This window comes from Aulonocara sp. 'chitande type north' Nkhata Bay, linkage group LG13, assembly GCF_057382095.1.
Source record: "Aulonocara sp. 'chitande type north' Nkhata Bay isolate Kocher_YH1m ecotype deep benthic linkage group LG13, A_spYH_male_GT1.1, whole genome shotgun sequence".
NCBI classification, from domain to species: domain Eukaryota; kingdom Metazoa; phylum Chordata; class Actinopteri; order Cichliformes; family Cichlidae; genus Aulonocara; species Aulonocara sp. 'chitande type north' Nkhata Bay.
The window spans coordinates 5,609,893-5,634,566 of record NC_141356.1 but is presented as its reverse complement, the minus strand read 5'-3'; the positions used below and the strand labels follow the sequence as shown (position 1 = coordinate 5,634,566).

The window sequence follows — 24,674 nt, the reverse complement described above, 5'->3', positions numbered from 1 at the left end:
AGAAATGTTGCAATATACATTTTCTATAAAATATATTACAAAGGTAAATGGACTGTTCATTGTCAGGTGAGACTGACATCAACTTTTAAATATGGAGCTGAGAGAGGGGTCTCTAAAACTCACAAATTACCAAATATTGGTTTGATTTTCACAATGCCTCAAAAAAAATAAAATAAAAACCCCTCATCTATCACCAGCAGCCAACTGGGTCAGTGCATGTGGGACTGACCAACATCCCCCAACAGGATATGATGCATTACTTTGTGATTTTTAGAGTTACAAATACAAACGGGGTAGTGGACTGTGGTCGATATGATAAAGTAATTCAAATGTCCATTAACTGTATATTTAAAGGAACAGGTACGAGTCAAAATCCTGGTCAAAAGCAGATCTGTGGGACTCTGTCAGGCACTTGTGCAATTTTCCGTCTCGTGGCAGCTAATGACCTTTAACACCCATCAGTCTGCTTCTTGAATTGAAGTTTCATACCTCCCACCATTTTTTTCTGGCCTCTTCTTGTTCAGTCAGTGAGTTTACTTGGAGGGTGCTTAGGTCCCGGGGAATAGAGTTATGAAATGTTTGGCAATAGACACAGCAAGTTTAGAGGTATGAAATAAGAGCAGGCGTGGGGGGGAAGGGACATGTACAGCTGATCCTCTATAGTAAAATGATCTGATCAGGAGATAGGCTGGTCAATGTGAGGTGACCCGCCCGCACTAGTTATGCAACAAACATACTTAAATCCTCCTATTTATGACATGGAGGCTCTAAATTAAACAGGCATCATATGATAATAACTGAGGAGGGCAGACAGGAAGGAAGACTGAGGACAGCGCAGAGAGAGCCCATCAATAAGACAGTGTTTAAAGTTTAACCATCCAGGCATTACATGTCTTTCCACTCAAACCTTACACAAGCCTCAGTTTATTTTCAGGGGTTTGAAATTACTCCTATGTTACGCGAGGAGAAAAACAAGAACAAACCAAAGGCTGTAAAACCAATTTTAGCAGCGCAAGGTGTTGCCAAACCTGAGCAGAGACCACAGAGGAATCTACAGATAGGCTGTCGAGTTCCAACCTGAAACAGAACTGAGGCCTTGTTGAGGCTGACAGCTCAGAAATATTAAGAGCAGCAGCTGGACATAGATGTAGTTATGAATCTTCTGATTTCACACAATGTCAAGCTATTCTTTGAAACATGTAAATCTGACACACTGAACAATGGATGCCAGGGGATAGAAGCCATAACCCATCCATCCACTTACTTCTGCTTCCTATTCACTGTATACTGGTTACAGTTGTGCTGATGAATATATTACTATATAGAACAGAAGCAATACATTCACCTTTTGCCCTTCACATACCAGCAGTATATGCACCATGAAAGGTCATATAGGAACTGTGTTGATTAGTCATTACTTATTAAATGTATTCTTAATTTTCAGACTGCTGCAAAATTTCAACTTTGCTGAACTAAATGAATAAACTGCACAGTTCCTTCAACCCACAAAACTGAGCTTTAAAGGAAAAGATCAAATTACTAGCAGGCCTCTCAGGAGGTGTGAAATTGGACGAAAGAACATGACGGAAACCCGCTGGTTCTGTTTAATACGTGTTAAGACAAATCATCGATTCTGCTTTTCATAATAAGGAAATCCGCGTGAACCCTGTGAACCCTCACGCGTGAATATTGAAATTTAGTCTCTGCCTCTGTGCACGTTTAACTTCATCGGTGCAGTTTTGGACTCCACTTTGTAACAAACTGAAAGCAAATCATTTTATAAATCAATAAAAACTTAAAACACTTTTATTGAACTTTGTGTTTTTTCCTCGAGACAACAAGCTGGTTGATGCACACTGGATTTGAGCCAGCTTAAAACAAAACAAAACAACAAAGGACTGAAATATAGGACCAATCCCGCGAGATATAAAAAGACTCTAGCATCCGACTTAACAAGAGTCACACACTTTCCCACAAAACACTTATCAGATCAAGGGAATTTTGTCTAAACTTTCAAGCCTCAAGCTGAAATAACTCTGATAATATTGCTACAATATCATCAGACGTCACTCCTGCACTTCTGAAGTCAATTAATGGACTGCAATAACATGAGGTACCACAAAAACAGGAGCCCTTTTGATCATCAATGACAAAGTGACAAGTATTGCTTGTATATTTTATTTTATGTACAGTACATGTAAAAAAAAAAAAAAAGTAGCTAATATTATTGACCAACGTGGGCAACAGTAGACAGCCATGTTGCTCATATGTGGGGAAAAATCCTGTCGACCACTTCCCCTCTCAGGCATACGTACGTATAGACTCTTAAACTGTAAGGCTGCCTGGGACCTAGCTGCGCTTGACTACAAACCGTCAAACTGCAGATTATCAAAAAAAAAAAGAAAAAAAAAGAAAAGAAAGAAGAGTGCATTAAACTGCTCCCCTTTAAAAATACGCTTCGCTGACAGCAAGCCTCGATGGGAACGAACAGTTTCCAGGCGGACAGAAAGCAGACGGACCGGTCTGCTGAGTGTGACTGCGCGCAACGTTCAGTTACGATTTTAAACACCGACAGGGCTGCCTCGCCTTTCCCTCCCTTCCCCTCTAAATCCAACTGTGCTGCTTTCAACACAAAAGGTCACTAAAGGTCAGCGGCGCAGTCGGTCTGCTTTTGCCTGATGTCTCAATATAACTGCTCCAACTAGTAGCAAGCAGGTTTTTTTCCTTTTATCTTCAGCACACTCAGCAGTTGAATTCACAGTATTCTTACAGCATGTTATTTTTTCTTCTTCTCCCAAAGTCACTCATAAAGCTTTAACTGATAATGCATAGGGGACTTCTGACGCGCTTGTTCGTCCATGTTTATCCAGTGGATAATGTTAAAACATGGAGAATTTTTTTTGTAGTGAGAGAGAAACGCACCCAAGTCAAAATGCGAGAATACAGTGTACACAACCATCTGTGTCTGGTGTCCCCGAAATTGTACGACTAAAAAGACAAAAAAAAAAAAAAAAGTTGTTTTGTATCTCCAAGGCCATGGATAGTCAACCACAAAGACTTTTGAATTCCCCTGCAGCCTAACAGGGCTGTATCTCGCAATAGTGTTTCAGACTGAGCTTACAGCAGGCCACCAAGGTACAGATAAAGTGCTTTTTTTTTTCTTAAACGTGACACTTTTAAATAATTAATAATGGTTCTCAGGGAAAAAAAAAACAAACAAAAAAAACAAAAGCGTTGGGAGGGGTAGAGTACGCCGACATGACACTCGTAACGTTAGAAAATGAAATGGAAAAGAGACACGACATGAATCAGGAGAGGAACAGAGTTCAGTATAAATACATCCACAAATCCAACTAATGTCGCGGAAGGCTACGAGGATGAAACACTGTGATCGCTAGCTGGAAACAGTCACTACTGTCTCTGGATGGAGCTGTTCACATTTTCAGAGGAAAAGAGGTTTTGGGGTAAGACTTTTTTTCCTTTTTAAACTTGTGTCCGAGGGATGAAGGAGGAAGAGGAGGGGGAGCCTTCTTGGCTGGAGGAGGGGAACCTTGGAGCCAAACGACGACGGCGGCAAGGCCCGCGATAATGACAGCAGCAGATTGGGAGGTTTTTGCGAGACTGTAGTAGAAAGGGTGAACTTACTGGATCATAATAAAACATTACAGACAATAAATACATTCAGGTCCTTGTAGTGTTGTTATTCGGCTCTATTGAAATATGATTAAATCTAGGAAAGGACAAAAAAAAAAAAAAAAAAAGGAGGAATAGTTTATAGTTCAAAGAAGACCATGAGATGCCAGGCCTTTATATTTTTTGCTCCCTTATCCGGTCTCAAGAACACTCCACCTTGGCGGCCATTTTCCACCAGCCTTGTGAGAAAAAAGAAAATAAAATAAAAAATGAGAGGGCGTATAAATAGTAGCCGTGGCAACCACACGTACTCCCTCCTGGGTCTTGATGACATAGTCTGAGAATTCAGAAAAACCTCGGAGACTTGTCTTCAGTCCTCAGGCTCTATGCAAAAAAAGAGAGAGAGGCAAAAGGGGGATAGACAATGAGCAAACAAGGCAGGTCATGCATCCGGTGCAGGTCATTTTTAACTGAGTCTGCAAGAATCAGCAGTGCGTTTGGTGTTGTGCTCAACATGTTATATCAGTCATGTGAAACCTCTGTGTAGCTGACAGAGGAAGAAAAACGCTTCCTTTATGAGGTCTGGAAAAGGCACCAAATAGAGGCTTGCCTTAACCCCTTACTGTTTATCCTCTGCTATAACCAATTCCCTCTTGGCTGCTGTGCTCGTAACAGAGTAAACAGTGGGGTTGGAAATGGTCTGTTTGCCCCTTCTATCACTCAGAGACAATATTTAACATTTGAGTGTATGTTGAGGAACCTGCTGCTTGGCTACCCAGGCTAGGTCACCACACTTGGACGACAACCAAATAAGAGATGACTTTAAAAAAAGAAACAACTTATGGTCATGCACTCTGATTGCTTGAATTGAAGCAGTACAGCCTGATGCGAGTCCTTTTCTGAAATGAGCCTTTTAAACAAACCATCCCTGTTGACAGGCAGCCGCACAGCCTGTGCCTTCATTAGAGCTTGTGTTAATGTTTGCTCTGCTGCCTCAAACACAGCACCTGTTTCAGGACGTGAATGCAGCGAGGCTGGCACGACACAGCTCAAAGTGTTTGGTACTAGAGCGGGTTGGAGCACAAGCTCTTTTTCTTTTAGCTCAGCATTCTGCCCTAAAGTTTAACATGCTCATCAAATTACAGGTTTCACAGATATTTGAGGGAAGAGCTGGTGAATACAGCCGGAGAGGCACAGGGAATATTTAACAATTGTCATTGCACGTGTACTACAAAATTGTGGGGCTCTATACTAACTGCTCCAGCATAAAATATAAAGGAATAAATAGCAAACAGGAGAAATATATACAATCAAGAGGGACACAATTGAAATAAATTAAAAACATACACTTTTAGCTTGGCTGTACATTCTTTCTGGTGTGTGCGCTTTTTTTTTTGGGGGGGGGGGGGGGGGGGGGGGGGTGTCAAATCATAGAATCAATGCAAATATCAAAGTTACTCAATTTCTAATAGTTTAAGAAAGAAAAGGTTCATATTAAAAAAACAAAAACAAAACAGAAAATGCCAAAAACTGAGAAATGTGCCGACTTACTGTCAATCAACTGACTCATGCATGCAGCCCGTATTGTGTCTGCACAGCCAACATTTCTACACTGGCAGCTCTTGCTCATCTGCACCAGCTCTGTGCTGTAATTTGTTCTTGCTGAGTCAGACTTGTTTCTCATAGTCAATCATTGTGATTAAAACTACCAGTTGGGCCACTGATGACTAGACCGAGTTTTTTTTTGTCATCTAAAAAAATAAAATACAATCTAAAATACAAGCAGCCAGTTGGTGTTGGTCCGTGTGTTTGTGTGGGCCTTGTTTTTTTGTTTTGTTTTTTTGTGGGGGAGCACACAACGACAACACCAACTGGCTGCTTGTATTATCTTCTTAGGTTCACTTAAAGCATTTCCTTCATCTACCATGTAGACATTGTTTGAAAAAAATGCAGGTGATCGGTAACGATTTCTGTAATATTCTATGTTTATAGTAGAGCTGGGCGATAGAACGATAACGATATGTATCGCGATATAACTTTTACTCGATAGAGAAATTAAGCTATCGCGATAGACCTCGCCGCTCTTGTCCTCTTAAGAAAAAAGAAAAAAGAAAAAAAAAGGTCAGCCAATCCAAATTAAGTAGCGCAGAGCCGAACCAATCACAGCCGCAGCGTCACGTCGCGTGACTTGTTACGTACAGCACAAGTGCCAAGCCGCACGTGTGTTTGTTTGGGAAGCAGCCAGCGGGTAATGGAGCCAGCGGGTAATGGAGGAAATGAGTGTGCCGACTAGAAAAATCAACCGAGCGTGACCGAAGAGAAAACAGATGATGGTTCCAACGTCGGAGAGATTGTCGAACGGAAGAGCCATAGAAGTTCCGTAGTGTGAAGGTATTTCGGCTATTTCAAGTCTGACAAAAAACAGAGTAGCGTGCACTGTAAATTGTGCCGAAAGCAAGTCTGGAAATACAATAAACTGGTGCATGCGTCACACTGTGCGCCACGTTATTGTTTCGGTGAAATGAATTTCTACAATACTGTTAATTCTACTCTCTGCAGTGTTTAAATGCTTACATATACACACAGTTACTGTCCCTCCACACATACGACTCTGTTCTGCTTCTATGCCCCAGCTTTGTTTACTTTTTCCCACCGAGGCTTCTAGACTTCTGATTGGCCAACATTTCTGCACGGTTAGGAATCTAGCGCCACCTGCTGCTTTGGCATGTTCATAGCAGCGTTTTCCTTCATTTCTGCCTTTATGTGTGGACGGGATTATTTTTTAAAACGAAAACGGAAAATCTCTGTTTTCAAAAATACCCGTGTACGTGTGGACGTAGCCTCAGTCTCTGACTGGAAGCGCTAATTCGTCATTCGGCTTTTGTCAGACTAAAGTAACTGTTAAAACTGTTTGAAAAGCTCAGCTATACAACAAGGAGAGATTGAGAATTTCCTTTTAGTTCTCAGTTTATTTGATATTGACAAAAGTTAGTCAGTTTTCTCTGTTATTCTGTAACACAAACTAAGATTTATTTTTAGAATTAATATTTTGTTTCTAAGTGGAATTGACAATTTAGTCTGTTTCGTTTGTTCTATTTTGAAACTTAAACGCTTTAGCGGCTGCCTTTTGTGTAGTTTACAATATTTGCCTTTATTTATCTGAAAAAGTCTCATGTTCCTTAAGTACATCTACCCTGTTGAACTTATTATGGGAAATAAATACTTAAATAAAAACAAGCTGCTGATTATTTCACATTTTACTTGTGAGCAACGGCACATTTAAATCTTACAAATATAGTTATTTGGCTTATATCGTGATAGATATCGTTATCGCCTGAAATGAAAAAACATATCGTGATATGAAAAAATCTCATATCGCCCAGCTCTAGTTTATAGTATACCCCTTTGCCCAACATAGTCATAGAAGTGATACAGGCACATGTAAGTGCTATGAACTCACCTACGTGTCGCAGTGAGAAAGCAGTGACGTAATCTCCGGGCTCATGTGACCCACGGCCTTGGCTGCCTCCAGGATAGCTCTCCGGTACATCCCTTTCTTCTTCCGGTTGAAGCGGGACCTGAAGAGCTCTCTGAAGGGCGACAGTTTGGCAACAGAAAGCTGGGAGGTTGTGGGTGAACCGAACCACGCCACCTTGGCTTGGGGCCACTGGGCCTCGCAACTGGCTGTCTCCTGCTTGCGAGTGCCGCTGATGCTCAGGACGCGTGCAGGCCACCAGGGGAAGCCGTGGATTTTCCCCCACACGATGTCACCCACCGCTATGGCGTGACCTTCTTCTGTCACACACTTTGTCATGCTGCGGGTGTGAAGCCGCACTGTGAGAGGCGGCACTGTCTTGCAGTCGTCCCGTGAAGGTACAGAAGATGAGGTTACAGAGAGGTCTTCACCAGGCGCCAGATCGCACAGCTCTGGTGAGGTGCCGTCCGAGCTGAAGGACTTTGACTCGTCCAGGCTGTCGCTACTGCACACCGACAAACTAGAAGAATCCGCTTTACGTTTACGGAAGTTAATGAGAAGGGTGAGGTCGCTGTGGCCGCGATCCACCTCCTCACCTGAACTCCCTGACCACAATTCCAGAGAGTTCTTGCCTTCTCCTGAGTCTTCGGAGTGTGGGAGGCACGGCCCGGGCCCCCTAGGGCTCCGTCTCCTGGTGCCTCCAAGAAGTTCCGCATCATACTCAACCACGCTCTCCTCAGTGTCCCTCTGAGGGGGTCTCAAACGGATCTTTGGAGAAGGTGTGTCCTGACCTACATTTGCAAAAGGTCTTGTTAGTTTGAGTTTGGGAATGGACACAGTGAGGCCAGACCTTGTGGCATCTAGAATGTGCCGCTGTTCCTTGGTGGCATCAGAAGTTGCCTTGTCGTTTTCCCCCACGCCATTCTGCACCAGCTGTTTGGGGCAGAATGGTTTGACTGAACCGTGGACTCGCGCCGGGATCTTCATAACCTCCCCCTTGCCCTGTGGAGTGCTGTAGGAGATCTTTATGACGGGACTGTGTGGAATAACATCAGTTCCAGGGTACTTCTCCCCATCAGCCTCGCACCTTTTGTCCTTTCTGAGACGCTTACTATCAAGGCTGGTGCCATTTTCCCGTCTTTTAGTGTCCTTGGCTGTGACTGTGTCCTCTTTTCTTGACAACTTATTAGGAGTATCCTTGTCGTAGCCGTCATCGTCACTTTGTAGTGAATTTTCTTTTCTAGAGGTCTTGGTGTTGCTCATGCCATCTTTGCTGTCCTCGTCACTATTTAGCGTGTTCTTGCACTTTTCACACAGTACCTGCCGAGGCCGCAGACGGATAGTACTTATGGTCATACGGCCGGGCTCTCGCGTTCGCCTCTTCTTTCTCTTGATTGGTCGTGGAGGGGGTTGAGGTACCCATTGGCTGTAGGTGTGGCGCACCCATAAGGGCTGGGGGAAGGGGGCTCCTTCAAAATAAGGAGGATAAGGAGTCTGTCCAGCTGGCACTGGTGTGGGAACGGGGCAGGGTAGAGGAGGTGTAGGTATGCTGCTTTCAGGGAGAGTGTTTTCATCCTTTGGTCTGTGTGAAACCTGGCTGGGAGATTTGGAAACCGAGTCCTCGCTCAGAACTTCTTGGATTTCAGAAGCAGGTTTAGATTCTTGGCAGTCCCCGAGTTTTGTTGTGAAGTCTGGTAGACAAAATAGCCCGGTCCTAAAATAAACGAGAGAAAAAAGAAACAGTGTATAAATAGCTGTGGATCTTGTTAAGCTTTATACAGCAAAGATGATACAGTCGTGCTAAACCCTGAGAATTTTTACTTCAACAATCCCCTCCATTAGAACAATATGCCTCAACATGTGACACAACCTGAGGCAAGTAGGACAGCACTGAAACAATAAAAGAACAATGTTCACATTGTCGAAAAAAAAACAAACATATATAACTAGTTTTGGTTTTACTTTGACGCGAGACATTGATGTCACTCTCCCTGTCACCTGGGTGCTGAAGGTTCTTAACATGTGGGGGTTGGGGTTTGTTGTGCAAGCAGACAGACAGTTATCTGTGCCTCAGCCTCAGGCCACAGAAGCAACAGTGCTGCTGAATTTTCCCTAAGTGATTTTTATGTGATTTTTGCGTGTGTGTGTGTGCTTTTTTTTTTTTTTTTTTTTTTTTATAAACACACTGGGATCAGCAAACATGTCCAGTGAGGTCCTAACTGCCAAGAAAGTCTTTGAGAGGTGGCTGGCAAGCAACAGTAACATAGCTGTGCTGCCTTAGTCAGGAGACAACAGACAAAGAGACTACAGGATGCCCGAGACCACCCCCTCCTCCCCAACATCTGACTGAACAAAAACAATCCCATGAATCACTCGGGATTCAGAGAGGTAGGGAAGGAGCCAGGAGATTTCAGTTTGTTTTTGCATCCGTGTCTACTTGGGGCTTATGTGCGGCAAGATTATTAATTAGTGCACATTTGGGGAGCCTGCTTTCCTCCCCAAGAGAAGTAGTTGGCAGGCATCTCCAAATAATAGTCTCCTGGTGAGGCTTGTTACTCTTAGCTTTAGGCTCCCATAACAAAATATGCGCCCCTATAGCTGTTGAATATCACTCTTTACTCTGATTGACGCAGCACAAACAAGGCTGTATGTAGTAGGGAACACACAGTAATAGTTAAGCGCAGTACAAGGACGCAGAATATGGCCAGGCATGATTCACCACACTGTTGTCTTTTCATGCTGTGGTGGAGATCTGTCAGAATGATAGGGCAAGACAATAAGATTAAAAAAAATAATGCAACAATCTGTTTGCATCGGACAATGACAGGAAGTGTATTGCCATGAGCTGAAAAGGAGGAATTAGTCAAATTTTGTCAGTGACAAGGCCTAAAATATAGGCCTATTTTAAGTTATTCCAAGGCCGACCTTTTCCCATTTGGGTGGGTTATTTTCAGTACAGCATGAGCTCTTGCACGAAAAACCATCTAAGCATACTAAGGGGAAAAGCTGGTCAGGTTCTGATTCTGCTCGTCTATAAATAGCCTAAAGCCAGTGGCTTTTAAGGTGCACAGCACCAGGAGGAACACAAGGCTTATACATGTGACACACAACAAGAGGGCCTGATAAGACATGACACTGGTACATGTCAAATTATACTTGTATGGTTCTCTTTTGAACAGAATGTGCTTTCTATCAATAGCCCCATTTTTTATGTTTTGCTTTGTCAGAGGCTAAGATGGACACAGATAAGACCAAAGCTTGATTTACCGAAAATGAGACACAGTTGTGATCATTCAAATGTATTTTAATAATTTTCTATTGTTTCTGCTAGTCAGAAATGACAGGTTATAATGTTGCTGCCTTTGAATAAATTTCAGTTTACTGTACTCAGACATTTGCCTACAAAACTAGTGCACATTCACATTTCTGTACAATTGCATGATAATAAAACAGATAAAAATAAATAGTGTGTAGCTAAGGCCTGGCTATTTTACTGGATTCGCTTTAGATGGTCTTCCCTTGATTAGGCTAACAATAAGCTATAGCTGAACCCACTGACAGTAGATATTTTTCAACAGAAGTCACTAACAGTCTCTACAGGCTGGGCTAATGCCTTTATATAGTTTTCCTCCATCGTAAAATCGAGTATTTCGCCGTCTTATTATAGGCAAAAATGACATCACTTTAACATTAGCCGAGAAGCTAGCAGATAGCCACCTTGTCAGCTACAATAACCTGCAAGCCTTTTGTATAAAGGCCTAGGTCGCTAATAGTTAGCTTTGACTTAGCATCCAAGGTAAATTAGCCGTTAGCAGTATTTAGCAAATAATTTTTAGACGATAATATATAAAAGAAGTTTAGAAAAAATAGTGCTCACTTTTTGTTGCAATCGAGTAAAATCCCCGTGTAGATCCTTTCTCGATAGGTCAGCGTCACCACCAGTGTATCGTTAACTATTTGATCGATAGTGACAGGTACCCGAGAGCCGGCCCGCAGCTCCTCGGCCACAGCCTCCATGTTTCCCGGGGTGAGTTGTCCGGCTCGGCGGTGCTCGATCCCGGCCAAGGGAGCCACGGTCGCGTCGGCCAAAGATCCGTCTCCCCTTCGCTATTGGAGCAGGAGGCTACACCAGGGCATAAAATGACGCCATCACCCCCACCAAGTCAATTACAACAGTACTGCCACCGCTGACATCACGCTCTCTGTGCTACAGGAGCAGAAAATCTCTCAAGACAAGGCCTACCCTTTCTCTGTCTCACTTTGTACTGCTTGATGCCATTCATTACCCCGGCACTTTTCGCTTTTTTCCCCCCTCTTTTAAACTCAGCAGCAGGTTTATGGCGTCCGTCTTCAAAACAAATACCACAATTACACATGAAAACTGAAAACGCATACAAGCATTTTAAAATAATATGTAATCAAAAATTAAAACTGATGATGACAAAAATGGCAATTAAATAATAATCACAAGATGCAGAGCCAGCTGACAACGATTATATATAATGTCACACACGCACACAAATAAATAAAACATTTAATGTGCTATTTGACAAAAACCTGCCACTTTACTTGAATGTATCTTGTTGTAAATTACATTAATGAGGATATTATTATCTATTTGGAGCTAAAAACGTCGAGTTCCCCTTTAAAATGATCTATTTTAAGACTGGCTTAATTTACTCTGCATGTAGGTAATACATGCCCGGTGAGCCAATAACGCTTTTTCTGAAAAGCTTATTTTGACACAATAAAGTATTTCTTTTATGTAAGTTAAAGTTAACATGATTACTTTGCTTAGTGGAGAGAGCATCTTGCAGAAGTTAAAAGAAAAATAGAAACACACCAGCTGTGAACTGGAAACTTTCTAAACACTCCCTTGCCAAGTTAGGATTTGAAATGTTTACCTTATAGACTTGTGCAACACAATATGATTCAAAAGGATTTAGTCGCTTTATTGATTTATTTCCATATCAATTAAATATCACAAAAACTCAAACAGCAGGTGTGTAGTCTCTGTCACTTATCAAGGAAACCAGGCCAGGTGTCCCCAGTAAAGATCATGAAAGTTTTTTCAAGATCTCGTCCTTGAGTTCTCTTCCTCTCCAGGAGCTGCATCTGTAACTTCCTCATCTGTCAGTCAGAAAAGTGGAGTTTAGATCAATAATCTATATTAACCTATATAATGAGTTGCACAATGAATGGGAATTATACGTCAGACCTCTTCCACATCCTCCATCGCTGCTGCCATCTGCTCGCTTGTTGTGCCCCTGGGATTCCTGCACCTCTCCTGTATCTTCTCGGCACGGGCACAAATCTGCCGTTCCAGGTCCCGGGCCGATCTTTAGGGCCGTGCAGTTCAAAGGTCAAAATCTATATATACAACACTATACAGGTGTTTAAGTATTATAGCCTTTACAGATATAACCAAAAGGGTTACTTTCTCTGTTTCCTTGTATCAGTAAAAATAAAATAAGAAAAGTGGCAGTGTCTTACCTGGTTTATCTGTTTTTGCAAAAACATAACATTGTTTAAAAGGAACAAAGAAATCTGCTTATGTTCTATAATGTGTGCAGTCTGTCTTTGTCCACTAGGTGTCTCTAGCTTTACATCTTTAGTAGCAGAACTCGCATCTGCTAAACCATGCAAAATGCCATTTAGTGGGTACTTGTGGAGTTCTCGTTAGGCTCATTGATGAGATGATTATAAGTTTAAACCACAAGTAGGACAAGTACTCTTCACAGAGACAAATGCAGTCACTGTTAAAGCTTAGAGGTATACTGGCAGAACTAACAGCAGACCCAGAGCTTGTCATTACCTGTCCCCTTCACACCTGCCAGATGTCCGAGGAGCACCACTGCTGTCCTCAAAACCAGGTTTTGAATCTACTTCTGCTTCCTGAAACAGGGTAAGGAAGTACTTGTTACATTTACCTGTGAAGCGATACAACTCTTGCAATGCATCATACAAAGATGTAGCCTGTGGCTGCACTGTGTTCAGTTAAAAAAAAGAAAAAAGACTTTTTTCCTTTACAATAAATTTTCCCTTATGTCGGGCTGATCCCATGCAAACATAATGGGCACCCTTTCTCCACTATATATATATGTATGAAAATGGAGCTGAAAGTCAAATGATAGATTTATAATGTGTCTCCCTGTGTATATCAGCACTGATGGCTCCTCCAGCATGCTCCATTACCGCCAGTGGAAACTGTTGCTGTCTCATCACCACCATGGTGGTGCTACTGTCTGAAAACCCATTCACTCACATCAAAATGATTCATTTAATGGCAATATATCTATGCCTCTCTCCTTTAACCAGTGTGTCAGAGGTGGTGCTCTAGTGCCCTCTGGTGGTGGGCAGGATGACAGCTGAAAACCCAAGCACACACAAACCTCACGCCTTTTTTGTCTTTCATGCTTCTTCTCTTTGTGCTCAGACATTTTCTTGTCTTGTGAGATTCTGGCTTGTGTGCAGCACTTCTGAAGAGACACTTGGCTTCTACAGGAGAGTCAGATAACAATACACTCTGTAACAGATCAGAGACAAAAAACCCAAAACAACTCTTGTTCTCCAGGCCGAAATCTGCTCACTTTCTCTTCTGCTCGAGAATAGCCTTCTTCTCGTTCAACTCCTTCATTGCAGCCTGCTTCCTTTCCTCTGGCCTCTTCCAAGGAGGCGAGTCAAAAAGGGGGAGCTGGGGAATCATGCCGGCCTTGGTGGCTGTCTTTTTTCTGAAGAATAAATTCAAACAAACTGCTTCATATTTATGGCTCGTCTGAGCTCTGGGCTCTCAGCTTAGATTTTTATCACCTGGTTTCCTCCACAGACAATGATATTAAAAAGTTGTTTTGCCATAATTTTACAAAGCACACGGCCACAAACTCTGCCCTCCACTCCACGGAGGGTCAAGGAGTAAAATAATGTTATAATGGTAACTGAGATTAAGTGATTATTAAAGATGCTCTCAGTTTTACAGCAGTTGCTCCCTTAAAGCCTCAACTTCACATTAGTTTTCCAGCTCAACTGTTTCCAAAGTCTATGAATAATCTCATTAAAAAAAAAACCTCAGTATTGACCATAATAATTCAGATTTAAATTTTACCTTTGATAATTGAGTAGTTGAAAATGACTTGGCCCCAACAGATATTTGCTATCTGGGTACATTATACAAAAACAAAGGTACAATTAATTAGATGCATGAAGTTTTAAAATCTCAATGAAAATATTTAACAAATGCATGTCCAATGCATATGTTTCATCCCTCTTATGAAACAACAGTGTGACATTTTGCATGTGTTTAGTTTCTAGTGTATGGAGTTGGAGGGAAATATCAATACTCCTGTCTTATTTGACAATTAAATTGAACCCTGGTATGTTTTATTAAACTGTTTAAGTGGTAGATGTTCATTTTAAACATGGCCAAATTTTCAAATAATGAGGTCAGTGCATATGTAATTCATTCCTGTGAACCAGACTGTTCTGAACAATCTGTTTCAGGATGTTTTTCTACTCTGATGTCATTGAGTGGGCATGGCTGTTTTTGGGGAGCAGCCAATTAGAAGAAAAGGGAGGGAGAAGAGAGCTAAAAAAGTTTTGTTTTCAGAGGATAAACTAAGATAAACAAGGATTACTTTGAGTTGCGAATGATAAAAGGCTACTTGAGTTCAGTCTGAGAATAAACATAGAAAGAGAAATGTGCCTAATGGATTCATTACATGGATACATGGATGAACACATCAGCCAGTTAACATCAGGAGTAGTATAAAGACTGGAAACAGCTAAGTTAGCAATGTCCTGCACTAATACATGGAGCAGCAGGACCAAAGTCCACTAGTTATCATGTTATATCTGTTTAAAAACTATAGCGTAATGAGACAATAAGCTATTTTACAAGCCGGTTGTATGTGACTATTATCGTGCAACCAGAGAAGAATGCAGAAGGTTATAGGGCTTAAGAGCCAAGAGAGACATCTCTGAAACCTATCCCAGCTTTCAAGAGGCATGGTGCTCCCTGGACAGAGTATATGACTTCTACAGAACTAATCCAAGAGATATTTAAGAGTAAATAACCAGAAAATGTGAATTTCTATCAGTTAGTTCATGAGCTAATTGTGGAAGGCCGAGATTTAAACCTTTGGAGAGAACCATTGTGATTCCGTCTGTTTCTTGCTCTTTGCTAGAAGAAACTCTCTGTTGGCTCTAGCCTCATAGGTAATTTACAAATCTTACACAGGTACCGACCTTCTCTGCTAACTCTTTGAAAAAAATAAATAAATAAGCACATACAATGCACCCAGAAAGATTTACAGCCTTGTTCAACATGTTTTCATGTTACAGCCTTATTCCAAAATTAATTTAATTCATTTTCCACCTCAACATTCTACATACAATACTCCATATGACAAAGTGAAAAACATTTTCTTCAAATTCTTGCGAATGTATTAAAAATAAAAAAACCCACACAAATATAACATGCACTTAAGTATTCACAGGCTTTGCCATGACAGTCAACATCGAGCTCAGGTGCACCCTGTTTACACTGCTCATCTGTCAGATGCTTCTACAGCTGGAGTCCACCTGTGGTAAATTCAGTTGTCTGGACATGATTTGGAAAGGCACACACCTGTCTGTGCAAGGTCCCATAACTGACAGTGCATGTCAAAGCACAAACCAAGCCATACCCAGTACCAGGGAACTGTCTATAGGCCAAGACGGCATTGTATTGAGGTACAGATGTGGGGAAGGGTCCATAAAAATGTGCTCAGCATTGAAGGTTCCAGTGAGAATAGTTGCCTACATCATCTGTAAATGGAAGGTTTGGAACCACCAGGACTCTTCCTAGAGCTGGCCACCTGACCAATCTGAGCTATCAGGGTAGAAGAGCCTTAGTCAGGGAGGCTACTCTGACAGAGCTCCTCAGTAAAAGGCACATGACAGCCCACTTGGAGTTTGCTGAAAGGCACATGAAGGACTCTCAGACCAAGAGAAACAAAACAACAACTGGTACTGAACTCTTTGGCCTCAATGTCAAACATGATTTCTAGAGCAAACCAGGCAGTGATCATCAACTGGCCAATACCATCCCTACAGTGACGTGTGGTCGTGGCAGCATCGTGCTGCAGGAATGTTTTTCAGCATCAGAATATGGGAGACTAGTCAGGGACAAGGGAAAGATGAATGCAGTAATCTACAGAGACATCCTTGAAGACAACCTGGGGGCGAAGGTTCATCTTCCATGAGGACAACGAACCTAAGCACAGAGCCAAGATAACAAAGGACCACTTCAGGACCATTCCTTGAGTGCCTTTGAGTGGCCAAGCCACAGACCAAACTCAAACCTGATTGAACATCTTTATAGCAATCTGAAAATGACTGTGCACTGACGCTCCCCATCCAACCTGATCCACTCTGATCGAGCCTAAGAGAGTGCAAAGAATAATGGGGGAAACGTCCCAAAAATAGGTGTACCAAGCTTTCAGCATCATACTCAAAAAGACTTGAGGATGTAATCACTACAAAAGGTGCTTCAACAAAGTTTTGAGAAAAGTCTGGTAATACTTATTTACATTTTCATTTCTTCATTTTAAATAAATTTGCAAGAATTTCAAGCACATTTTTTCTCTGTGTCATTATGGGGCATTTTTTCCCACCCAAACATCTTTTCTTACCTCCTGCCAGAAAGGAGAAGTTTGGGGTTTAGGTTTTTATCACGTTGTGGTATTGAGCCCAGCTCAGCTCTGTCCAGTAGGATCAACTGATGCTTGAGTTCCTTGAACCTCTGCAGCTCCTCCACATCCCCTGACTCTTCCTGCTCCTCCATACCCCTCAGCTCTAACAGCTGGAGTTTCTCCACTGCTGGCAACTCTAGGAATGAAACAACAATGGCAGCTACTAGTGCGGTGTGGGGGCAACAGATACTGCAACATTCGATACTGTCTGCAGCTGCAGTGGCTGGCAGGAGGCATTTAAGAAGCTAATTCACACAGGTAAATCCACTCCTTTAAATATCTGTGTGGAATGTGGAGGAGAATGTAACCAACAAATTTTTACTCATTTTATAGTAAAGTAACTTCTAACAAGAATAAATGTTCAGTTTTAACACAGCTAAAGGTGGATAACAATACAGCGTGGAAATTCAAACCCACTACACTCCTTCTCTTGGCCAATTAAATGAGAAGAGATTTACATCTGAAACTCGGGACCCTATCTTTGTTAATAACCTTGTAAGCAGGGAGATAAATAATTTGATTGAGGGTTCTGTCTCTGCTTATTGTGCAGTAGCAGCAGCCTCTCCTGTTTCAGCCTTCTCACAGTGATTATCTCCAGACAGGGCTTAGTGACAGAGAGCTCCTGATTAGAGCCAACAGGTTATCGATCATTTCCATCGGGCTAAAAATATTACAGAGCTGGAACAGTGAAAAGGGAGGAGGCGCATGATGGTGGTGGTGGTGGTGGTGGGGAGTCGGCTGAGCTGCACGCGCCGTCTCCAAGGGAACAGGAGTCACACTAGAGAAGCGGTACCAGGGCAAGGAGCTATTTTTGTGAACGCGCTGTCCTGCCTTTGACAAAAAGAGCAGATGGCTAGGATGCACGTGCATTCTGCTTGTGTTGTTCAAAGGTAAAGTGCCTTTGACTCACCTGGAGGGTTCTTCCTTGTGCTGACTGGCCGGTGAGCCAGAGCACTCCTCAGGTACTGGAGGATGGACTGGAGTCCCTGCTGCACAATCTCTTGTGGAGGAAAGTGGATTGGGCAGTCCCTTAGGTTCAGACCTTTGAGGCTAATCACATTTCCTGCAAAAAGGCAAATAATGACTCATTCATAAAGACGTACACTGAATAATGAAGAGGCTTACATTACTCATAATGTACCAGCTACCTGTTAAAAGAGATCCATTATGTGTGTCTTTATTTTCTGTCATGTCCATGAATTTTTATGTCCATGAATTTTTATGTTCATTGAAATACTTATTCTTTGAGTGTAAGTGGACGATAACACGCCCCAAAACAAACAAACAAACAAAAAAACTGTTTCTTTAGGACAAATGATCAACAAAGAGCTGTTCAGTGACCCAGTGTAAAATAAATAATGATTACTTTGAACTGTGAATCATGCAAAACGACACTAGAGGAGTCCAAGGAATTAAACTGCGTAGCTTTAAACAAGCAAAACAGGTCCCCTTTAAAATCCTGTAGTTACTGCATACATGTAATTCACATGTCAATATGTATAACTTCCTTTCTGAAAATTACAACTTTTTTTTGATAAGGAGGGACCACTCACCCAGTTCAGGTGGAAGTTCAGAGATAGGATTCCCTTCTAAGAGCAGTGTTTTCAAGCACCTACATCCATAAAAAGACAGATTATGAACTGTTTGAAGGGGTTAGGCCTTCGTCAGAAAGCATCTTTGCTCTTAAACTTGAATACACGGACAGGAGGAACGTGTACAGGCCACTCTACAGTCATATTGTATAAATATCCTGAAATGCTTTTTAGGGCCTGGGAATCTCATTTCGCTACATTTAGATTTACAACTGTAGCACTTGTGTGCTTATCATAAAGTGTTCAACTTATGTTAATAGCTTTGAAATGTTAACAGTGATCAGAAAATGTTCTAAAACATGACATTCTTATAGTCCCATAGAGGCCTATGCCTTGGTTTAAGAGTAAATTGTAAGATCAAAGTTGTCCAGATAAGTTCAAATGAACACGTGCACATTAGACTGGTCTATAATTTTTTTGTTTTTTTAAATGTTGCATACAGTACCTGTGCAAGCCAATTTCAGGTGGGAGTGACTCAATTAGGTTTTTCCTGAGATCTAACCACAGTAGGTTGGGCAAGCTGATAAACACGGAGCCTGGAATACTGCATATCTGGTTGCCTTCAAGACTCAAATACTGAAGATGACAGAGGGAGCAGTTAGTAATGATGCAGTGGTAGAAACGTTTTTTCTTCTGCTTGAAAGCCACTGGAGCATACATCATGTAGCTGGTGTGTGTTTAGAGTCCACACTGACCTTTAGCTTGCTATTTCTCAAAGGACTGTCTGGAACATGTTTCAGCTGAGATCTGCTCAGACATAGCGTCTCTGTTGAATAACATTCAGCGGGCTCCTGTGGATCGGCATCCTCGGGAGGAGTGCGGGGGATCGGCGCTCTGACAACACTGCTCCCAAAGACAAAGCTAAGCTGCGCACCAGGAAGCTCAGCCTCCTTCTCCGGGGAAGTCATTGCACAAAGGAGGCCGAGACGCTTTACTGGTATACTCAAAATACACGAGTGTCTTTTTGGCAGAGAAATTTCTTGTTGTTTGTCTGTAAAAGACAAAACCGTCAAAGTTTTAAATAAATGAAGAGACGTCGTCTAACTTGGGTACGAGCTAACTAACTAACTAACTAACTAACTAAAGGACAACATTAGCCCACCATTATGTAACTGTTCAATAACTGTGTTAGCTTACCTGCTATTTCAGCACTACTACCAATGTGAACACGGCTCAGTGTTATCTAAAAACAAACACTTTATAGGTCGGAAAAAACTACGAAACTGAAAAATGTTATGCTAACTTTTAGACACGTCTCGCGACCTGACGCTGTAACCATAGCAACGTGGTCAACACAAGCTGGCAGCTGTCCACGTGCAAAACAAGAACAATGCGACTAACTTGATATTTCTTCAGTAAAATTTTTGTATATATTTTTAAGTTAAATGTTTATATACTTTATTATATGCAGAGAAAAAAAGAAGAGCAAATGATCTAATGTGCACACTGTGTAGATAACGTGTTAATCCCGTTCCACAGTCAGTGAACCGACTCCACCCATCCATTTTCTAATGAGATTGTGGAATAATTCACTGAGGTTCATCTGGGCGGCAGGATAAACACGGCTTCCCTCTGTTGTGAACGCGAGCCGGGAAGCCTCCACTCTGTCCTGAGCCATCCTGGCTTTACGTCCACACACCGCTCCTAATGTATTGATTTGCACGACAGTCCGTGATACAGAGTTACGTCGACTATACTCACTAGCCAACAACTGTCACACTACTCTCGCAAGAGTCAAGTTAGTGAGGATACTAATTAGTAGTTTCCGGTTATTGCTTTCAATATAAAAGTCTAATGGACAAGCGGCAAAAATCAAGTGGTATCCCATTATTAACGTATAAATAAATTTTTTTTATCGAGATTTTGTTCAGTAGGCTACTTTTGATGGCCATTGTGACACATTTACCTACACTTGCGATCTAAATTTGCTGAGTCGAACTGGATGAATAATTTTTATGTATTAATGCCACTTCAGTTTCTGTATGCAATTTAAAATCTCAAATTAGAGGGATTTGACACTACCATTACTACATTATTATTCTGGCTAATTATAATAAACTACATAAAAGAAAAAATGGGTGTGAAAATGTGTTTATCTCAAATAAAAGTAGAAACTTAACCCCCGAAAAGAATAAAGATAAGTGAAATGATTTAATGTACTTAGAAATCTACCTAAATGAGATAACAAATGTATATTTGTGCTTATGTTTTTTTAGACTGGGAAAAAACAATAAAAATAAAAATAACGGAAAACAATTAAACTTACTTGAAAACTAACTGAAACTAATTCCAATTTAAAAGAAAAAATAAAACACTAAATTAAAACAAAATAAGTGAGGATTATAAAACCATAAATACATCGTCTAATAATTTTGAGGCGATTGAAAAGTCCTTTTGAGCTTTTATTTTTTACAGTTAACTGACTCACTTCCGGTTAGGGCTTCTCCAACTGAGTCCCTCTCCGCGTAGTCTGTACTCTTCAAGCCCCATCAAACACGAGTCCGTCGGTCTGGCTGCGCAAGGCAACTGAACACTACGAGCACCGAGTGGTTATTCCAGCCCAAACCTCCAACTTAGCAAACAGTGTTAGCTCTAAATATCATCCCTGTCCGTCGGTAAGCGCTGCACTTTGCTTTCCGCTTCCTTCTGAGGACTTCAACTCGCGCTGGTCAAATTGTCGGCAGACCAAATACGGGAGAAATAAAACGAAATAACGGACACGTCTCGGCTGAAATGCACGGCTGTTGTTACTGTCTTTTAAGGAGGAGGGTGTCCGACACAGAGCTGTAGTTTCTCTTCCAAGAAGGCGAGGAATGCAAGCTGAGCATCAATGTTTCACTGGGGCAAGTGGAAGAAGAGGATGGGAGCCAACAGTTCTTCAAAGAGACCCGTTTTTGACGAAAAGGAAGATGGTAAGTGAAGGTGTCACCAAATCTCTAGCAAATAGTGGCACTAACAACTTTGGAACTTATTATTGTGTATGTTTCACTTACGATGGCATTTTTTTTCACGGTATCCCTCCGCTTGGCACAGGCTCAGTTATCAAAGTTCCTGTTAGGAAATTAAACGCTGTCAAAGGAGTTTAGACGGAGTTTGGCTGCTCACGGCGAACAGACAGTGTTCATGTGGGAAATTTTCAAGGCTTGAAGTCAAACTTTCTACTACAGGAGGCAGCAGCAACAATAATCATGACAATAATAATAATAATGATTAAATGTACATTTTCATCACATGACCTGATGCTGAGTGCATATACATGGAAAGACCCCGAGCAGGTGAAATGAATCTTACCAGTACTATCAAACTATAACTTGGACTGGGCGTTTCACTCTTTTAATATTGCGGACTATCTGTGTTTGTTGTTTATAGCTCACAGTGTCGGCATTTTAACCTCGCTTAAATTGTATTATCGCGATATTTGGCGTGGAACTTTTAAATAATGAAATATTAATCAGATTCTTCTGAATTGTCTTTTTTTCCGTGTCATTTTCGCTTTCTTTTTTCTTTTTTGGGTAATTAATTTTCACTCTGAATACAAGTTAAGAACAGTTACAGTTATTTAAGACATTAAGCCGTATGTCATTTCATCACCTTTAACTTCAGCACTGGTCGAGAGTGGCATCCTTAGTGTGGAAGTTTGTCCACTATGATCATCAAAGAAAAATGTCAGACCTTAAAAAATCCCTCACTAGTATTCCAGCAATCATAATGCCCACTTGAAAAAAACAAAACAAACCTACAGATTTAAACGAATGTCTTTATATTTTAGCACCAGTGTCCAAAAAAATGAAAACGCACATTCACCGAACTCGATATGAAGCTGTAAAAATCCAAATCTCAGACCAAATGTATGTGCTTTAGTATTTTACGCTGACCTGGCCCTTAACTTGCATTTATTTTCCAGCTGCATCTCTCCGTCTCTCTCCTTATACCTCCACCTTTTTGTCTTCATCGTCCATTTCAAAGGGCAGACGTTAACGTTGGAGAGGCTGGGAGAGGGAGACGCGTGTCTGTAGCTATATGTGGCGAGATCATAAAGGCAAAAGGCGAGAGCGACAGATATGGAGAGTCCGTTGTCTCGCTAAAGCCACAGTCCTCAAAGCACAACCCCCCCCCACCCCACCCCAAAAAACACAGCTCTTGCCACTGAAGCGCAGTATATACCTCCATGCTCACGCTGCGGGGAAACACTTTAATGCCTGAACGAGCTCTTTGGAAATATTGTGTGTTCAAAGACGGAGAACTAATTGCATAATCAAGACAAGATTATAGTGTCATGCGTGGAAAGTAATGTTAAGTAATGTCTTGTCAGTGTATGGGGATATAAGCCTCTTGGAAGTGAGCCCAATAAGCTCAGCACTGGATTGCTGAATCTCTGATGATGGACTGCGGGAGGGGGGAAAAAATCCACTGTTGCTGCAGAACTATTTGGCCGGAAAACTTGAGTAAATGAGGTCATTTCACTGCAGGGATATGGTCATATGCTCTGTGTGTGTGTGTGTGTGTGTATGTGTGTGTTAGTACTCCCCTTTTGCACACAAGGGTAACCCAATTAAGTCTACAGCTCTTGCCTTTAGGAAAAGTGTCCAGCTGTAGTTCAGATCACTATCAAGGGGAGTGGTTACTGGAGTGGCCCTACGGCATTTGCACTCGCAGCAGTTAATCAAAGCCAGGAGAGATGTTCTTGAGCGGGCTGTGCACATTTGGCTTTCTTTAGCTTTTCTGTGCGATTAAAGGGAAACTTTAAGGCTGAGGTCAGAACCTCTTCAAGACTGTGTCGCTGTGTTAATGTGTGATTTGTTTATGCCGAGTGTGAAAAAAGGGGGAAAAACTAGAGATCAGCTTCGTCTTTATCCTCCCATCATCAGTGTAACGCAGGTGTCACTTAGGCTTGACCTACAAAACACCAGCAGTGAAAAATTCAGTTGGTGGAGTATCACCGCCACCATCAACTGTGGTCTTAATCACCGGCTGTGTCACCACCGCTGTGATTATGCGTAGAAGCGTAGACCGAGGCCTGATCTTAGGTGGCAAAGATGCATTCGATGTTAATTATGCAATGTTGTCATTACGGGGATCTGCTTAAGAGCGCGCTCGCTTTTCATGCAGCAATGAAAATACTCGTCTGCTGAGCACAAAGGGAGCAGTAGGCATCGTGGGTGGAGGGCACATATGCATTAAAGAGAGACAACTGTTAATGTGAAACTGATCACCTTGAACATTTGCGGAGCGCTGATTCGGCACCGCCTTCGTGAAGCAGCTGGCTCTCTTTTTTTTTTTTTTTTTTACCCCGAGCCTCGATAACAAACGGAGCAAAAGATGCGCTGCCTTCTGGATGCTGACTTAGGCTCTAGATGTATGGAATCAGAACGATGCCACCTTGAAACGAAACCGAAAAATGGATTGAAACCGAAAAAAAATATTGTAACTGAAATAAATGTACTGAAAAATCTTGTATTGAAACCGAAAAAAAAATTGATAGTGAAAAACAATTAATTGAAACTGTAATTTTTTTGTTTTCGCTTACAAATTTTTTTTTTCGGTTTCAATCCACTTTTCGGTTTCAAACCATTTTTCAGTTTCACTCTGCTGGCACTGTTTTGGCGTACGGGGGCGCGCTGGGGGGCGGGGATTCCGGCCCGCATGTATTTGCATATATTATAATGCTGACCAATGACTGGAGAAAACACTGACGACGCGGCTGCGGTCACGGACAAACTCGCACGTGTCTGTTCGGGAATGGCAGATTCCGAGAGGTCCAGTGTTTACATTACCGACTATTTCAAAGTGACAGCCTGAGGTGTTCTTCAGTAAATTGGACTACCGGACAGGAGGACCTGAGGCCCCACCGCATTAATTTTGGTAAGTTAAATGTGTTTGTAAGCTAATCCGTAATTTAGGTCCTTAGCTAGCTACCTAAGGACCTAGCTAGCTAAAATGAGCACTCGGCTGTCGGGGAAACTTTTTTTGTAAAGTTCGTTTAGCTACCCCGTGCAGGTGAATGAATTTACCCTGACTAAAGAAATCAAGAGAAACGCACCGGGCTGCTCAGTGACTAACCACGGTTACTGTACTTTTATTATGAGTATTATACTGTAAGAGCAACAGGCTGGACTCTGCTTCTGCTCCTGTGCAGAGCTGATTATTAAATATGTGCAAACAGCAGCATGTTTTCTGTCGCTTTCCACATGTGGAAGGACATTAAAGCCAACTTTTAAATTCCCCTCATTAGTCAATAGCTACGGA

At 41.8% G+C, this 24,674-nt stretch overlaps 3 protein-coding genes across 4 annotated transcripts in view; 1 reads left to right on the top strand and 2 right to left on the bottom strand.

Annotated features, from left to right (window-relative positions):
* Positions 1 to 1,790: 1,790 nt before the first annotated feature.
* Positions 1,791 to 11,913, bottom strand: pwwp2b (PWWP domain containing 2B). Its single transcript, XM_086258372.1, has 4 exons — positions 11,352 to 11,913; positions 10,986 to 11,231; positions 7,094 to 8,822; positions 1,791 to 4,017 (listed from the first exon to the last, which is right to left on the bottom strand). Exons 2-3 carry the CDS (start codon positions 11,123 to 11,125, stop codon positions 7,094 to 7,096), a joined length of 1,869 nt encoding a protein of 622 aa, XP_086114498.1. The 5' UTR covers positions 11,126 to 11,231; positions 11,352 to 11,913; the 3' UTR covers positions 1,791 to 4,017.
* A 126-nt stretch (positions 11,914 to 12,039) lies between these two features.
* LOC147315520 (leucine-rich repeat-containing protein 27-like) lies at positions 12,040 to 20,126 on the bottom strand. The gene is made up of 11 exons (XM_086258375.1): positions 19,566 to 20,126; positions 19,124 to 19,419; positions 18,874 to 19,004; positions 18,390 to 18,448; positions 17,747 to 17,899; positions 16,777 to 16,972; positions 13,699 to 13,839; positions 13,501 to 13,606; positions 12,924 to 13,003; positions 12,327 to 12,447; positions 12,040 to 12,238 (listed from the first exon to the last, which is right to left on the bottom strand). Exons 2-11 carry the CDS (start codon positions 19,334 to 19,336, stop codon positions 12,125 to 12,127), a joined length of 1,314 nt encoding a protein of 437 aa, XP_086114501.1. The 5' UTR covers positions 19,337 to 19,419; positions 19,566 to 20,126; the 3' UTR covers positions 12,040 to 12,124.
* The window catches only part of stk32c (serine/threonine kinase 32C), a 106,133-nt gene continuing 99,946 nt past the window's right edge, over positions 18,488 to 24,674 (top strand). The window contains exons 1-2 of one of the 2 annotated variants that reach the window (XM_086258374.1): positions 18,488 to 19,365; positions 21,191 to 21,340. In XM_086258374.1, the coding sequence (XP_086114500.1) occupies positions 21,259 to 21,340 (82 nt within the window). In that variant the 5' untranslated portion in view covers positions 18,488 to 19,365; positions 21,191 to 21,258. Of the gene's footprint in view, positions 19,366 to 20,299; positions 21,341 to 24,674 lie in introns of those variants that run through there. The other variant, XM_086258373.1, reaches the window with a different exon arrangement.

Excerpts from the sequence above, each read along its gene's own strand:
- pwwp2b (XM_086258372.1), bottom strand. The coding sequence starts at position 11,125 with ATGGAGGCTGTGGCCGAGGAGCTGCGGGCCGGCTCTCGGGTACCTGTC. Across the intron at positions 8,823-10,985 it reads TTACTCGATTGCAACAAAAA|GACCGGGCTATTTTGTCTAC; the intron begins GTGAGCACTATT and ends CGTTTATTTTAG.
- LOC147315520 (XM_086258375.1), bottom strand. The coding sequence starts at position 19,336 with ATGACTTCCCCGGAGAAGGAGGCTGAGCTTCCTGGTGCGCAGCTTAGC. Across the intron at positions 17,900-18,389 it reads TGAACTTCCACCTGAACTGG|GAAATGTGATTAGCCTCAAA; the intron begins GTGAGTGGTCCC and ends GCCTTTTTGCAG. Across the intron at positions 12,239-12,326 it reads CGATGGAGGATGTGGAAGAG|ATGAGGAAGTTACAGATGCA; the intron begins GTCTGACGTATA and ends TCTGACTGACAG.